The following is a 15,443-nucleotide window of genomic DNA, read 5'->3' as shown; positions in this document are numbered from 1 at the left end:
ATAACCTGTTGGACAGCTTCAGAATCAAGCCCTAGGGGGCCATAACGAAAGAACGCCTATCCTTTGGCTTACGCGTTGAACCATGGCGGGCATGATTAAATCAATCTCGGTCATCAGATAACCTGTTGGACAGCTTCAGAATCAAGCCCTAGGGGGCCATAACGAAAGAACGCCTATCCTTTGGCTTACGCGTTGAACCATGGCGGGCATGATTAAATCAATCTCGGTCATCAGATAACCTGTTGGACAGCTTAAGAATCAAGCCCTAGGGGGCCATAACGAAAGAACGCCTATCCTTTGGCTTACGCGTTGAACCATGGCGGGCATCAATAGATCAATCTCGGTCATCAGATAACCTGTTGGACAGCTTAAGAATCAAGCCCTAGAAGACCATAACGAAAGAACGCCTATCCTTTGGCTTACGCGTTGAACCATGGCGGGCATGATTAAATCAACCTCGGTCATCAGATAACCTGTTGGGCAGCTTAAGAGTCAAGCCCTAGGGGGCCATAACGAAAGAACGCCTATCCTTTGGCTTACGCGTTGAACCATGGCGGGCATGATTAAATCAATTTCGGTCATCAGATAACCTGTTGGACAGCTTCAGAATCAAACCTCGGGATGCCCGAATTAGAGACGACCTGTCGGCTTGATTAAGTGTTTAACCATGGTGGGCATGTTTAAATCAATCTCGGTCATCATATAACCGGTTGAACCGCTTCAGAATCACACCTCACCACACGAGCAAAACCCTGCCGTAATACTTAGGCGTTTGGCAATCGAGGGCATAATTAAATCAATCTCGGTCCTGAGATAACTGATTGGACCGCCTCTAAATCAAGAAGCCTCAGGTGTCCCGAACGAGAGAATAACTGTCCGCTTAATTAGGTGTTGAATCATGGCGGGCATGATTAAGTCAATCCTAGTTGCCAGATAACCGGTTGAACCGCTTGAGAGTCACGCCTGAGGAAGCCCGAACGAGAGAAAACCTGTCTGCATGATTAGGCGTTGAACCCGTGGCAGGCAAGATTAAATAAATCTCGATCATCAAATAAATGGTTGGACACCTTCAGACTCAAACGTCTGGAAACCCGAACGAGAAAAAAAAACTGTTGGGCTGCTTAAGTGTTAAAGCACGGCGGGCATAATTAAATAAATCTCGGTCACCAAATAACCGGTTGAACCGCTTCAGAATCAAGCCTCAGGAGGCCCGAACGAAAGAGGACCTGTCGGCTTGATTAGGCGTTTAATTATGGCGGGAACAATTAAATCTTCTTCATCAGACAATCAGGCGGACAGCTTCAGAGTCAAGCTTCAGAACTCTCGAACGATAAAACCACTTTCGTCTTGCTGAGGCGTTGAAGCATGGCGGGCATAATTAAATCAATCTCCGTCATCATATAACTGGTTGGACCACTTGAGAATAAAGCTTCAGGGGGCCGGAAAGAGAGAAGACCTGTCGGCTTGATTAGGTGTTGAACCATGGTGGACATCATAAAATCAATCTCGGTCATCAGATGACCGGTTGGACCGCTTTAGAATCCCGCCTCAGGAGACCCGAACGAGGAAAGACCTGTCGTCTTGATTAGATGTTGAACCATTGCGGGCATGATTAAATTAATCTGGCTCATCAGTTAACTCGTTGAACCGCTTCGGAATCAAGCCTCAGGAGGCCTGAACGAGAAAAGACCTGTCGGCTTGATTAGGCGTTGAACCATGGCGTGCATAATTAAATCAATCTCGGTCGTCAGGTAACCGGTTGAACCACTTCAAAATCAAGCATTAGGAGTCCCGAACAAGAGACGAGCTGTCGGCTTGATTAGGCGTTAAACCATTGAGGGCATGATTGAATCAATCTCGGTTATCACATAGCCGGTTGGGCCACATGAGCACGCCTGGGGAAGCTCGAACGAGAGAAGACATCTCTGCTTGCTGAGGCGTTGAACCATTGCAGGCTTGATTAAGTTCATCTCGGTAATCAAATAACCGGTTGCACAGCTTCAGAATCAAGCCTCAGGAGGACCAAACGAAAGAAGACCTGTCGATTTGATTAGGCGTTGAACCATAGTAGGCATGATTAAATCAATGTCCGCCATCAAATGACCGGTTGGATCGCTTCAGGATCACGCCTTAGGAGTTCCGAACGACAGATCTTTCGGCATGATTAGGTGTTGAATCATAGCGGGCAGAATTAAATCAATCTCGGTCATCAAATAACCAGTTGGACCGCTTTGGAATCACGCCTCAGGAGGCGCGAACGAGAAAAAACCTGCCGGACTGCTGAGGCACTGAGCCATGACAGGCCTGGTTAAATCAATCCAGGTCAACAGGTAACCGGTTGGTCCGGTCCAGAATCAAGCCTCAGGAGTCCCAAACGAGAGAAAACCTGTCGGCTTGATAAGGCGTTAAATTATGGTGGGCGCAATCAAATCATTCTCGGTCATCAGATAACCGGTTGGACAGCTTCAGAATCAAGCCTCAGGAGTCTCGAATGAGAAGAAACCTGTCGGCTTGGTGAGGCGTTGAAGCATGGCGGGCATGATTAAATCAAACACGGTCATCAGATTAATGGTTAGACTGCTTCAGAATAAAGCCTCAGGAGTCCCGAACAAGAGAAGACATGTCGGCTTGATTAGGCGCTTGAATCATTGCGGGCATGATTAAATCAATCTCGCTCATCAGATAACCTGTTTGTCCGCTTGAGAATAGCCCCTCAGGAAGCCCGAACGAGAAAAATCCTTCCGTACTGCTTAAGTGTTGTACCCTCGTGGACATGATTAAATAAATCTCGGTCATCAGATAACGGCTTCGACAGATTCAAAATCAAGCCTCAGGAGTCCCGAACGAGAAAAGATCTATCCTTTTGCTGAGGCGTTGTACAATTTCGGGCATGATTAAGTCAATGTCGTTCATCAGATAACCGGTTCGACCGCTTCAGAATCACGCCTCAGGAGGCTCAGGAGGCCCTGTCGAAACCATTCAGCCGAAGCGTTGATGACTACAAGAAAAAACACTACTTTAATCACCGGTAACTGCCTTACTCACACTTCCCAGTTCCAAACGAAAAATCTCCGATAGAAAATGTAGCTCGCGCTCGGGCCCCGTCCCCGAACCTCCTCGTCTAATGCCCGCTCCGCTGAAGGGTTTCTTCATCCACCCCCCAAAAGGGAACTAAGTTCATTTTTAACCACTTTCTAGCCCGTACACAAGTTGTATTGGTCATTTTACAACCGCACCAGCGGGAAGTCGGATCTCGCAGACTCGTACTCTTCCGTCTTTTCCGGAAAACAATGTTTTCACAACTCCCATCTTCCAGAGCTGGCGTGGTTGCTGGCTTTTTTGAAGAATAACCAGGTCCCCAACCTTGAGATGTCGGTTTGACCTCCTTGTCTTGTACAGTGATCGGAGTTCCGTTAGGTATTCCTTTGACCATCGTTGCCAGAACTCTTTGAGGAAGTCTTCTCTGAGTTTCCAGAGCCTTCGCAGCGATTCTGCGTCTCCGTTTTGCAAGTCGGAGCCGGACGGTTTTGGTAACGACGTAAGTGTTTTCCCTGTCGTGAAGTGCGACGGTGATAGTGGCTGAGGCTCTTGCGCTCCACTGTACGCGTTGGTCAATGGTCGAGAATTGATGACTGCTTCTACCTCAGGTGGTGAGGAGAGTCGCTAACTCTTCTTCTGTCAGGACTCGTCGTCCGATGGCTTTTTTCAAAGAGTTCTTGACTGATCTGATCAAACGCTCATAAAATCCGCCCTACCATGGGGCACGTCCTGCAATGAACTTCCATTGTATCCTGCTGTTTGCGAAGTAATTCCGCACTTCTTCATCTCGAAGAACATTCCAAAGATCGCTTAAGTCTTTCTTGCTTCTCTTAAATGCCAACGCATTATCAGAGTAGATCACCCTTGACACGCCTCTTCTTGATACAAATCGTCGGAGCGCACCCAGGAATGTTTCTGCCGTCATGCCCGGTACCATTTCCAAGTGTACTGCCCTAGTAACTGCACACGTGAACAACGTGAGATATGCCTTCCTCTTTGTTTTCCTTGCTGTGACCCATACGGGTCTCGCAAAGTCAACACCCATGACCTCAAAGGCTTTCGCCTCTGTGACACGATCTGCGGGCAAGGGCGCCGTCACTTCTGACATTGGTCTGGCGTTCAGCCGTTGACATGCGATGCATTCCTTGATTTCTTTTTTATCATTTGCCGAGCTCTCACGATCCAGTAGCGCTCCCGCAATTGCACGAGTGTGTCACCCACTCCCGCGTGCAATAGTCTTCGATGTGCTTCAGTTATCAACAACTTCGAAAAGTGGTCATCTTTTGGCAGCACAACGGGATGCCTTTCTTCAAAGGATTTATCGGAAAACTGTAGTCTTCCTTCCACCCGAATTATTCCATCGTTATCCAAAAAAAGAGAAATGTCTCTTATAGGAGAATCTGGCAGTAGTTTTCTGCCGTCTTGAAGATTCCTTATCTCCTGTTCGAAGGCTCTACGTTGTACATTCTTTATCATATACCTTTCGGCTCTGTTCAATTCTTTTGCGGTTAAGGGTCCAGTTTGAGTGAAAATTTTTTTAGATTTTATTATAAAGCGGAGTACCCACGCCATTGTTCGCCGAAGTCGCATAGCTGTGCTAAACCGCTCAATTTCTGGAAGCATCGTTTGGTCTGCTGTTGCCGTGGGTAACGCTGCAACCTTTTTCTTTTCTGTTTCTTCTATATTGAATTCTTGCGGTTCAGACTTCTCTGGCCACCGCTCTCGTACTGTTAAGCAGCTAGGTCCTTTCCACCATACTTCACAGTCGAGCAGCTCCCTGGCTGTGATTCCTCTGGTCACCAGGTCAGCCGGGTTCTCTTTGCCTGGGCAGTGTTTCCAAGAGCAAGGATAAGAGTTTCGCTGGATTTCAACGACTCTATTTCTTACAAACAGTTACCAGTCGTTTGCTTCTCCGAGGATCCAATGAAGGGCTATCTTCGCATCGGTCCACAAGTCCACTTCGTGGATGTTCTCCTGCAGCTTGGTCTTAATGTAGACACTTAGTCTGGTTGCTAAAAGACATGCCAAAAGTTCTAGCCTCGCTACAGAAAGTTATTTTAGAGGTGCCACTCGAGACTTGCAAAGCAGGATCTTGGATGTCGTGGTGCCGGAATCATTCGTCATAGTTACGTATGCTACGGCTCCATACGCCTGAGGACTTGCATCGGCAAAGATGTGCAGGTTTGTCTTGATCGTCGCTCCCTCTATTCCCCGTCTGTAGAAACGTGGCACCATGACGTCACATAGCAATGGAAGATCCGCACACCATCGGTGCCTTTACTGCGCAGGTCAAGAGGCAGTAGGTCGTCCCACTCCATCTTCTGTTTCCAGATTTGTTGAAATAGGATCTTTGCTCGCACGACAAATGGCGCGATGAATCCTAGGGGATCGTAGAGTTTGGCTGTAGTCTGTAGGACAAACCTTTTTGTGTCTGAGTGCTTCTCTACGAAGTTCAGAACATCGTCTGGTGCAAATGTTAAGAGGTCTGTGGCAGGGTTCCACGCTAGTCCCAGCACCTTGAAAACTCCCGCAACCTGCCCCAATGGTTGTTCCTCGTGGTGTTTCGAGTCGACCTCACTTAAGAGCGTTTTCGGGTTAGACACTCACTTGTGCAGCTTCATTGACGCTTGCTCAAAGATTGTTGTCGATTTCTTGAAGATCTTAGTGGCTTCTTCTTCGCTGGATGCACCAGTAAGAATGTCATCCACGTAAACGTAATCTTGCAGCAGCACCGCGGTGTCTGGATACTCGTTCTTCATTGTTTCCAGGTGATGTTTTATCGTCGCAGACAATAAAAATGGGCTCGATGTAGTTCCAAAAGGAACTCTCGTCATCCTCCAGATGAGAATTGGAGGAAGTGGTGTTCCGACCTGTGGGGTAGTTTGATACCACAGGAAGCGTAACGCATCGCGATCATCTTCTTGTATACTGACCTGAAGAAACGCCTTCTCGATGCCGGCCACTAGCGCGATACAATGTATCCTGCAGCTCAGAAGCAACGCGACAATATCCGAGTTCAGGTTGGGGCCACTTCCCAAACAGTCGTTCAACGACTTCGAGCTTTTGTTATGGGAAGAAGCGTCAAATACCACTCGCAATTTAGTGGTGGTGCTCCTTTCGCGACAAACTGATTGGTGTGGCATGTAGAACTTCCGAGATCCAGTCTGCTCATCTGACACTTCTTCTGCCATTCCACCTGCGGTGTACTTCCGGATCGCCGGCGTCATAGTCCCTCATAAACTTAGAGTTCTGAGTTAACTTCCTTGTTAGGTGTTGAAGCCTCCTCTCCGGAACTTGTTTGTTATCATCTAAGTTCACGACGGGTTTCCACGGGAGGGCCACCTCGTACCGAAGACCAATCTTCTTAACTGTTTCTTTGTAGGACGCGATCACGGGTTCTGTCTCTGGATGAGGTTCGTCGGTTACACCAATCGATTCAAGGTTCCAAAACCTTTGCAGTATTTCAGATGCATCCATGTTGTTCGTCGTTGCGTTGAGAACGACCATCTGTGAGCTCTCGATGACAGATGCGAAAAGTTCTGTTGGACCGTGTACGGTCCAGCCAAGCGACGTCTGGATTGTCTCCTAACTTGGCCCGTGACGAAGTTCCAATAGCAATAGCCTCCAATCAGTATGTCCACGCCGTTGGGTCACTCAGCTTCGCAGAAGTCCGCGGTCGTGTATCCCATTTTTTTTTCAGTTGGCGAAGCAATTCTTCCCTGGGATAGGGAAATCGTTGACCACAAATACGGCTTGTCTCAAGTGCTTCCAAACGGAAAACTTCACCTCTCTGATTTTCAAGAGTCACAAGAACTATGCGAAAGTTTCGTTCTGTCGTGTTGCCGCCAAATGCTCCTACCGTCAGTCTTTCGTTTCCCAGATGCAAGCATCTGAGCTTTCGTGACAGTAGTTGTGTGACAAAAGACCTCTGCCTTCCGCTGCCGAATTACACTCTTACATGGATGCGCTGTTTCAGTCCCAAGCTCCACACTGTCGCTGTTTGCAGTAGGAAGGTTTTGTTGACCCCGTCTTTAATCGTAGATTGTAGGGCCACTGGACCAGCAGAAGTCAGTTTTTCCTCTTGTCTGCCTTTGTCGTCTTTTGAGCTTGACAAGAACGTTGGGTCACAGATGACTGATGCGTGTCGACCTTGGCAGTTGGAGCAAGAAATGTTTTTTTCTGCACTGTTTGGCCAAGTGGTTTTTCTTCGTGCACCTAAAGCATCTTCCCGAGCTCGTTAAAATCTTCCTCTTCTCGGGAAGACCTAACGTTGTTGTGCACAGCTCTGTCTCGTGGTCTGCTGACTTGCAGAAAACACAGCTCAGCTTGTCACTCTCCTGTAGAAGTGTCGCAGCCGTTCCGTTTGTCCATAGTTTTGAATTGTGCTTTGCTGCACAAGATGCTACTCCACTCTCTTTTCCTGCTTTACTTCCTGATTGTTTTTTTTTGTGACTGTCGTTCTTTTCTCTAGTTTCAACTTCAAATCTCAGAAATTGCATAAGTGATGGTAGTTGCCTTAGCTGGGACTGTTCTGCAGCGTGTTGGTTTCCTTCGCCAGCCGCGTTTACAGCCACATCTTCCGGGTGACGCTATTTTTTCTTCCGAATGACATTTCTGTTGAAGGTTAGCACAAGATCTTCTAGAATCAGCCGAAGTACAATTGGGCAAAGGAGAGTCGAATAAGAATCTTGGTTACCCCTAGAGACTTCAGTCCTCTTATATGCGCTTGGAGGTCATCGTGTAGTCGTCGTAGTCCTCAGACGTCTTGCGAGGTCCGTACTGGCTGCCGTTCTGCTAGTTTCATCATGTGGTAATCTACTAGCAGCGCCTCGTCGCCGTAACGGGACTTTATGATCTCCCGCGCATCTTCATAGCAGCTGGCCGTTGGTGGCAATCCTGCAATCGCTGCAGCAGCCTCTCCCGACAGCGCCGATCTGAGGTAGTGGAACTTCTCGGCTGATGACAGTTCTGGGTTACCATGGATGACCTGCTCGAACTGCTCCCAGAAGGGCTGCCATTGTTGACGTTGTCCGTTGAATTTCAAGAGTTCAAGTTTTGGTAGCTTGACCTTGACTGACAAAGTGGGACTGCGGTGGTTTGTTGCGATTTCTTGACCGCTTGTACTCGCTCTTTCGTGTAGGGCCCGCACCTTGGAGGTCAGTCTCGCCGAGTAGGTGACGATACGATCGCTGTACTCGACGGTCCGAGCATACTCTTGTTCGATGTCACTTGCTGCCAACAATTGTTCGAGGGCAGAGTCCGTTTCGGTAAGCTGACCATGTAGCGCGTTGAGACGAGTCAGTAAGACTTTGAGCTCTTCCTCAATCGGCACTTCGGTTTGGGTAGCTGTATCGATTTCCGTCAGCAGCTTTGTTACCTGTGAACGCACGGCTTTTTCCCTTCTGTTTCAGCCTATCCATGGCAGTGTCGTTATGGTCTCTTGCGTTCTTGAGCTGGATGGTGTCTTCTCCTGTAGCCTCGTTACATTAACGCTTGTCACACCTTCTCATCTGGCCCATCGTGCAGTCATGGTCCCGGGTTTCGGCACCAAAATGTAGAAACCATTGAGCCGAAGCGTTGATGACTACAAGAAAAAACACAGCTTTAATCACCGGTAACTGCGTTACTCACAATTCCCCGTTCCAAACGAAAAATCCCCAATAGAAAATGTATCTCGCACTCTGGTTCCGTCCCCGGACCTCCTCGTCTTCTTCCCGCTCCGCTGAAGGGTTTCTTCATGTCCTCTGTCTTAGGCGTCGAACCATGACGGGCATGATTAAATCAATCTCGGTCATCAAATAACCGCCTTGGCCGCTTGGGAATCAAGCCTCAGGAGGCCCAAACTAGACAAGACCTTTCAACTTGATTAGGCGTTGAACCATTGCGGGCATGGTTAAATCAATCTCGCTCGTCAGGTAACCTGTTCGTCCGTTTGAGAATAGCCCCTCAGGAGGCCCGAACGACAAAAATCCTGCCGACTGCTTAGGCGTTGTACCATCGCGGGCATGATTAAATCAATCTTGGTCATCAGATAACCGGTTGGACATCTTCAGAATCAGGCCACAGGAGGCCCGAACGAGAAAATCGTGCCTGACAGTTAAGGCGTTGTATCGTGGCAGGCATAATTAAATTAATCTCGGTCATCAGATAACCGGTTCGACAGCTTCAGAATCGAGCCTCAGGAATCTCGAACAAGAGAAGACCTGTCGGCATTCTGGGGTGTTCAGCCACTGCGGGCATGATACAACCAATCTCGGTCACGGAATACCGGGTTAGACCGCTTCATCCCAAAGCGTCGCCAGGCCTGAACGAGAAAACCCTGCCTGACTTTTTAGGCGTTGAACCATGGTGGGCATGATTAAATCAATCTCGGTCCTAAAATATTTTGTTGGACCGCTTCTGAATCAAGCCTCAGGAGTCCCGGACGAGAGAAGACCTGTTTGCTTGATTAGGCGTTGAACGACGGCGGCATGATTAAATAAATCTCGGTCATCAGATAACCGGTTGGACAGCTTCAGCATCACGCCTCAGGAGGCCCGAACGAGAAAAAAAAAAAACTGCCGGACTGCTTAGGCGTTGAACAGTGGCGGGCATGATTAAATGAATCTCGGTCATCAGATTGCCGGTTCGACAGCTTCAGAATCGAGCCTTAGGAGTCTGAAAGGGGAGAAGACCTGTCGGCTTGCTGAGGCGCTGAACCATGGCGCCCATGAATAAATCAATCTCGGTCATCAAATACCGGATTAGACTGCTTCACCACAAAGCGTCCACACGCCTGCACGAGAAAAAAAAAAGTAAAATATTGTAATGTTTATGGGTTGAACCATGGCGTGCACGATTAAATCAATCTCGATAATCAAATAACCAGTTAGATATCTTCAGAATGAAGCCTGAGGAGTCTCGAAAGACACAAGACCTGTCGGCTTGCTCTGGCGTTGAACCATGGCGGGTATGATATAATCAATCTCGGTCACTTGATTGCCGGCTATACCATTTCCGAATCACGCCTCAGGAGGCCCGAACGAGAAAAAACCTGCCGAACTGCTGAAGCGTTGAACCATGCCGGGCATTCTTAAATTAACCTCGGTCATCCGATAACCGGTTGGGCAGCTTCACAATCAAGCCTCAGGAGTCTGAAACAAGAAAAAACCTGCCAGCCTGCTTATGCGGTTGTGATTAAATCACTCTCGGTCATTAGATAACCGGTTGGAGCGCTTCAGAATCAAGCCTCAGTAGGCCCCAACGAAAGACGACCTGTCGGCTTGATTAGTCGTTGGACCATGCCGGGCATGATTAAATCAATCTGGGTCATCAAATAGCCTGTGGACCGCTTCTGAAAAAAGCGTTAGGAGGCTCCAACGAGAGAAGACCTGTCGGCTTGCTGAGGTGTTGAGCCATGGCGGGCAGGATTAAATCAATCTCGGTCGTCAAATATCGGGTTACACCACTTCATACAAAGCGTTGCCAGGCCTGAACGAGAAAACATCTGCCTGACTGCTTAAGTGTTGATCTATGATGGGCATGATTAAATCAATCCAGTGTTGGGAAGTACCCTTTAAGTACATTGTACTTAAAGTACTACTTCAAGTAGGTTTAGGAAACTTGTACTTTACTTGAAGTATTTTTTTCTCTGAGTTCCTTGTACTGTACTTAAAGTATTTTTTCTGGTATTTTCCGAGCACAGTACGATTCCCACTTTAAAGTACATTCCCCAAATTTGATTCTGTTAAATTTGTATCACGAAATAATGCTTTCTCAGCTTCAAAGAAATACTGAGAGGGATAGTCTACTCTCACCAAAAACGTGAGCAGACGACGCATCGCTCCGTTTGTTCTGGGGGCGGCTTTCTCATAACTTTTGAACTCTCGCTACTTCTCGGTCGGTCAACGCAAGCAAGAAGGTTTAAGATATCAGGAGAGCGAAATTAATCATAATGTAGCACCTGAGACCGTAGTACGGAAAAATTAAATTTTCAAGTCGAAGTAAAAGTCAACAGAAGAGGATGCGTTGCAATGTTTTGAGACATTCTCTTTTGTCTTTTTATTATATTTGAACGTTTCTTAATTTTTTAACACCGCAATCTCAGGTGTGAATTTATGATTAATCATCACCAGCTCGCTTGCACACTCACCGATTTTTTTTTTCTTTCATTAAGGAGAGGATACTTTTCTATGAGAAGATGCTTGCAAAAGCTACGGGGCTGACGTCGTGCTCTCTCCTTGTAGAGCAACAATCCAGTGCAAGGGGCGTCAAACTCAAAAGACGGACTTCTGTATTCGGCTCCATTCCAGAGAATACCAACTCTGTGGCCACTTGACTTTATCAAATATTCTCCGCTGTTTTTTGAAAATAAGTCTCGCACCCCTGATTACCCCTGGGCAATGCATACAAGTTAAAAAATCACTGGGAATTAAAGGACATCATGAAAAATTGTATTAAAATGCTTGTACTTTATTTTTAAAGTACTTTGCATTTATAGTACTTTACTTCAAGTACATTGCACCCAGTGTACTTACTACTTTACTTAAAGTAGATTACGTCTCGTTTACTTTGTACTTTACTTGAAGTGCCTTTTATATGTACTTTACCCAACACTGAATCAATCTCGATCCTCAGATAATCGGTTGGACCGCTTCTGATTCAAGCCTCAGGAGTCGCGAACGAGAGGAGACCTGTTGGTATGATTAGGCGTTGAACCGATGGAGTGCATGATTAAATAAATCTCGGCCATCAGATAACCGGTTGGACAGCTTCAGAGTCACGCCTCAGGAGGCCCAAGGGAGAAAAAAAGCTGCCCGACTGCTGAGGCGTTGAACCATCCGCTTCTGAATCAATTCTGAGGAGTCCCGAAAGAGAGAAGACCTGTCAGCTTGCTGAGGCGTTGAACCGTGGCGGGGATGATTAAATGAGCCTCAGTCATCAAATACCGGATTAGACCGCTTCACCACAAAGCGTCCACAAGTCTGAACGAGAGAAAAAAAAGAACGAATAAAATATAGTACTGCTTATTGGTTGAACCATGACGTGCACGATTAAATCAATCTCGATCATCAGATACCCTATTGTGCCTCTTCAACACCAAGCCTCAGGAGGCCCGAAAGAGAGAAAGCCTGTCGGACTGCTAAGGCATTGGATCATGGCGGGCATTTTTAGGCGTTGAACCATGGCGGGTATGATGAAGTGAAACTTGTTCATCAACTACTCGGTTGGACCGCTTCAGAACGGGTCTCACGAACGAGACCCGTTCGGGTCTCGTTCTTGTGACCCGAACGAGAAAAATCCTTTGGAATCATCTACGTTGCTGTGACGAAGCACAGCAATGCAGATGGTTCGTCACTAAAGCCGGTAGGGGCGCTCAAGGTGAAAGCATAGAATTCAGATGCTTTGTCACGTAAGCCGTTGTGAAGCCGGTGGGGTTCACCTCGCCTGTGCAGTAGGACTGCGTGATGTCACTGCCGGAGCGCCGTGTGTAAAAGGACGACGTGGCGCGCTGCTTGTAGGAATGTGCTGCGTGTGGGTATGCTTTCGGATTCTTACACGTAAGTTGTCTTAAGTGTCTTTGGCGAACTTTTGAATGCGCTGACGTATATTAAAATATTACTTTTTTTTCCTAGGTGAGAAATTCCAGCATATATTGTTTCTGTGAAGACATAACGAAAGGTCTAGGTTGTAACTTCGTGTCCAGAGGTTTTTCAACTGTGAACTTAAGACCAAATCCATACCTGAAAATTACGATCACAACCTTATCAACATTATTACCTTCAACAGACTTCGGATACACGAGCAAAAAATTGTGAAGGCATCGAAACAGCTCTGAGCCTTGTGATCTGCTGAAGACAGGGTCGGATCAAACATTTTTGGGGCCTGGGCTTTTCATGGGGTTCCTCGTGATGATGATAATACCGTCACAAACGACAATTGATGAGGCAGTGAGAACTGAAGCAAACTAAACGTTTAGTGGGGCGAACTTGTGCCCAAAGGATGACAGACAAAGGTTGGCGTCGCAGGCGTTGAAACAGCAGGATCAAACGCTGGGACGAAATGACTGCGGCTTGCCACGCGGATCCCTTATCTTCACGCATGGGCTTCTGGAACAATCTACGTAGAAGATTCGGCCCGTAGAGCATTCGGACCTCGAACAAGCAACAGGGTTCTTGAATTATAAATTTAAATATTAAATAAAAGACGGGTGTCGCTTCAAGGAATCAAACCCTGGTCCTCCACACGAAAGTCAAGCACACTAACCACTCGGTCACACACGCGCTCGCTCGACGGCGCGCGTGGCAATACGGACCAGGATGACGGTGTTGGTGGCGGTAATGACAATGACGGCGATATGTACGTTTCACCACCTTATAAAATGTAAATATTGTGCATTTTATAATACATCTTGGAAGGTTTCTGTATCGGTAGATTCGGTTGTTAGGAAATTCGGGTTTCAGAGGGTGGAAATGACGCAGATGTGATTCTAAACTAGGGGCTGTTTCGGAAGTAGTTAATCGCTTACCAAGAGGCACAAATCGCTAAGCAATGAACGATTGGGGAAAATGTTAAGAAATGCCGCGCACAATGAGCAGCACTAATACCCTAGTTACACGGGCGCTCTCAACTGTCGTTGAGTCAATGACAGTGAGAACTTTCCAACTGTCATTCAACCCAACTGAGTTTTCCGGCGCTACACGTTGATAGGCTTCCCGAACCCAGTTGGGATACACGTCACGTGACCCACACGAAATAGAAACATATTTTAAAAGATGAGACTGTATTACAAAAAGAAAAAGTGTCAACAGACTATTTTATTGCATTTGCGAGCTTAAATAGCAAACAATAATACAAAAGCTTGTTTCAAAGTGGAACCGGAAACGAACGAGGTCGAGACCAACGCAGACAGTGAAATCTGAAACTCTCCCCAAAACATTGTGTTTAGTCTGAGCCCAATAGTATAGATGGCGCTACACACAGCCTGTTTTAAACTAAGAAGGGGACAACTTATGTCTATTTGTGTTCCCTCGCTTGATGCTCGACTTTTTCCCTGGCTTGATGGTCGACTTTTGCCCTCGTTCCCGCTGTTTCTTGTTTTGTATTTAAATATTAGCTTACATTTACGTCTATATTTACACTGCGGAAGGGATAAATAGGACGGTATGGCTCTGAGTCGGCCAAGGAACCCTGCCTTGCGCTACGAAGACGACGGCGAGTGTTGGATAGCTTTCGCCCAGCTGCAGACGACACTCGCTCAACGAAAGTTGGAGTTGGCATATGTCCGTGCGGAGATCAACAACGCAAGACGAAAAAGGAAGCGCGCGGAGGAAAGGTGTAACGAGATTGGACTCCTGGTGCTGTCGGCGACTCGCGAGAGAGAAATGTGGGAGTACCCACGACCACCCTCTTGGTATGAGACCACTCTTCCTAGCCTACCGCAGTCTTTCTTCAAGGCGAACTTTCGTGTCTCACGAGCGAAATTCTCGTACGTCGTGAGCGCGTGCTCGAGAATGCAGCAGGAAGACACCAACATGCGACCAGCGATACCGCTGCCCAAACGTGTCGCCATTGGGATGTATAGGTTGGCTACCTCTGCGGAAGATAGGACCGTTGGGAACCTTTTCGGAGTGAGCCGCTCGTTTGTGAGCATGATATTCAGGGGGTTTTGTGACGTCATCCTCAGCGAGCTGGAGCCACGCTTCGTCAGATTCCCCAAGCCCGATCATTTGGAAGACCATATGCAGCGTTTTACTGCAGTCACCGAATTTCCACAAGGAGTCGGAGCACTGGACGGTTGTCACATCGAAATATGCCCCCCGAAAGAATATGCAGACGACTGCCACAATTATAAAGGCTGGTACAGCATGATCCTCCTGGCAGTCGTCGACCACAATGACATGTTTTTATACGTTAATGTTGGATCACCTGGACGCAACCACGATTCTGCAGTGTTTCGCAAGTCGATACTGCCAGCTTTAATAGCGAGCGACCTTTTCAAGGTCGGAACCAAGCAGATTGCTGGTTGTGACGTGGGTCCCATCATCCTGTGTGATCAGGCATTTCCTCTGGACACGCACCTGATGAAGCCCTACCCATACAGTTCAGCAGTTGACGAAAGGCAGCAGGCTTTCAATAGTTGTTTGTCGGGTGCCCGCCGAGTAGTTGAAAATGTCTTTGGAAAGATGAAGGCTCGTTACCCCGAATAGTGCACAAGGACCTGGAATGCTCCAATGAAAATGAAAATAAGATTGTGCGAACCTGCGTCGTATTCCACAACATCTGTGAGGACATGCAGGACAGATGCTACGCACATTGGTACGACGGTATGGCAGAGGATGACAGAAGCCGCCCACAACCAGCTAACCAGCTAGAGTGACGAATAGAGCTTGTGCTTCTGGAGGACAAGTGCGTCAGGCACTTGC

At 47.5% G+C, this 15,443-nt stretch overlaps 2 protein-coding genes across 2 annotated transcripts; one reads left to right on the top strand and one right to left on the bottom strand.

Annotated features, from left to right (window-relative positions):
- Positions 1 to 7,795: 7,795 nt before the first annotated feature.
- Positions 7,796 to 8,813, bottom strand: LOC120849790. Its single transcript, XM_042294428.1, has 2 exons — positions 8,802 to 8,813; positions 7,796 to 8,416 (listed from the first exon to the last, which is right to left on the bottom strand). The coding sequence occupies exons 1-2, from the start codon at positions 8,811 to 8,813 to the stop codon at positions 7,796 to 7,798; spliced, it is 633 nt and encodes a 210-aa protein (XP_042150362.1).
- A 5,370-nt stretch (positions 8,814 to 14,183) lies between these two features.
- LOC120849788 lies at positions 14,184 to 15,227 on the top strand. The gene has a single exon (XM_040222024.2). The coding sequence runs from the start codon at positions 14,184 to 14,186 to the stop codon at positions 15,225 to 15,227; it is 1,044 nt and encodes a 347-aa protein (XP_040077958.2).
- Positions 15,228 to 15,443: the final 216 nt, after the last annotated feature.

This window comes from Ixodes scapularis, unplaced genomic scaffold (genome assembly GCF_016920785.2).
Source record: "Ixodes scapularis isolate PalLabHiFi unplaced genomic scaffold, ASM1692078v2 PGA_scaffold0__279_contigs__length_252992795, whole genome shotgun sequence".
NCBI classification, from domain to species: domain Eukaryota; kingdom Metazoa; phylum Arthropoda; class Arachnida; order Ixodida; family Ixodidae; genus Ixodes; species Ixodes scapularis.
Note: the sequence above shows the minus strand (reverse complement) of the source record. Positions and strands in the feature narration are given on the sequence as shown.

Bases quoted from the DNA above. Each gene is read 5' to 3' on its own strand.
- LOC120849788 (XM_040222024.2), top strand. From the start codon at position 14,184: ATGGCTCTGAGTCGGCCAAGGAACCCTGCCTTGCGCTACGAAGACGAC.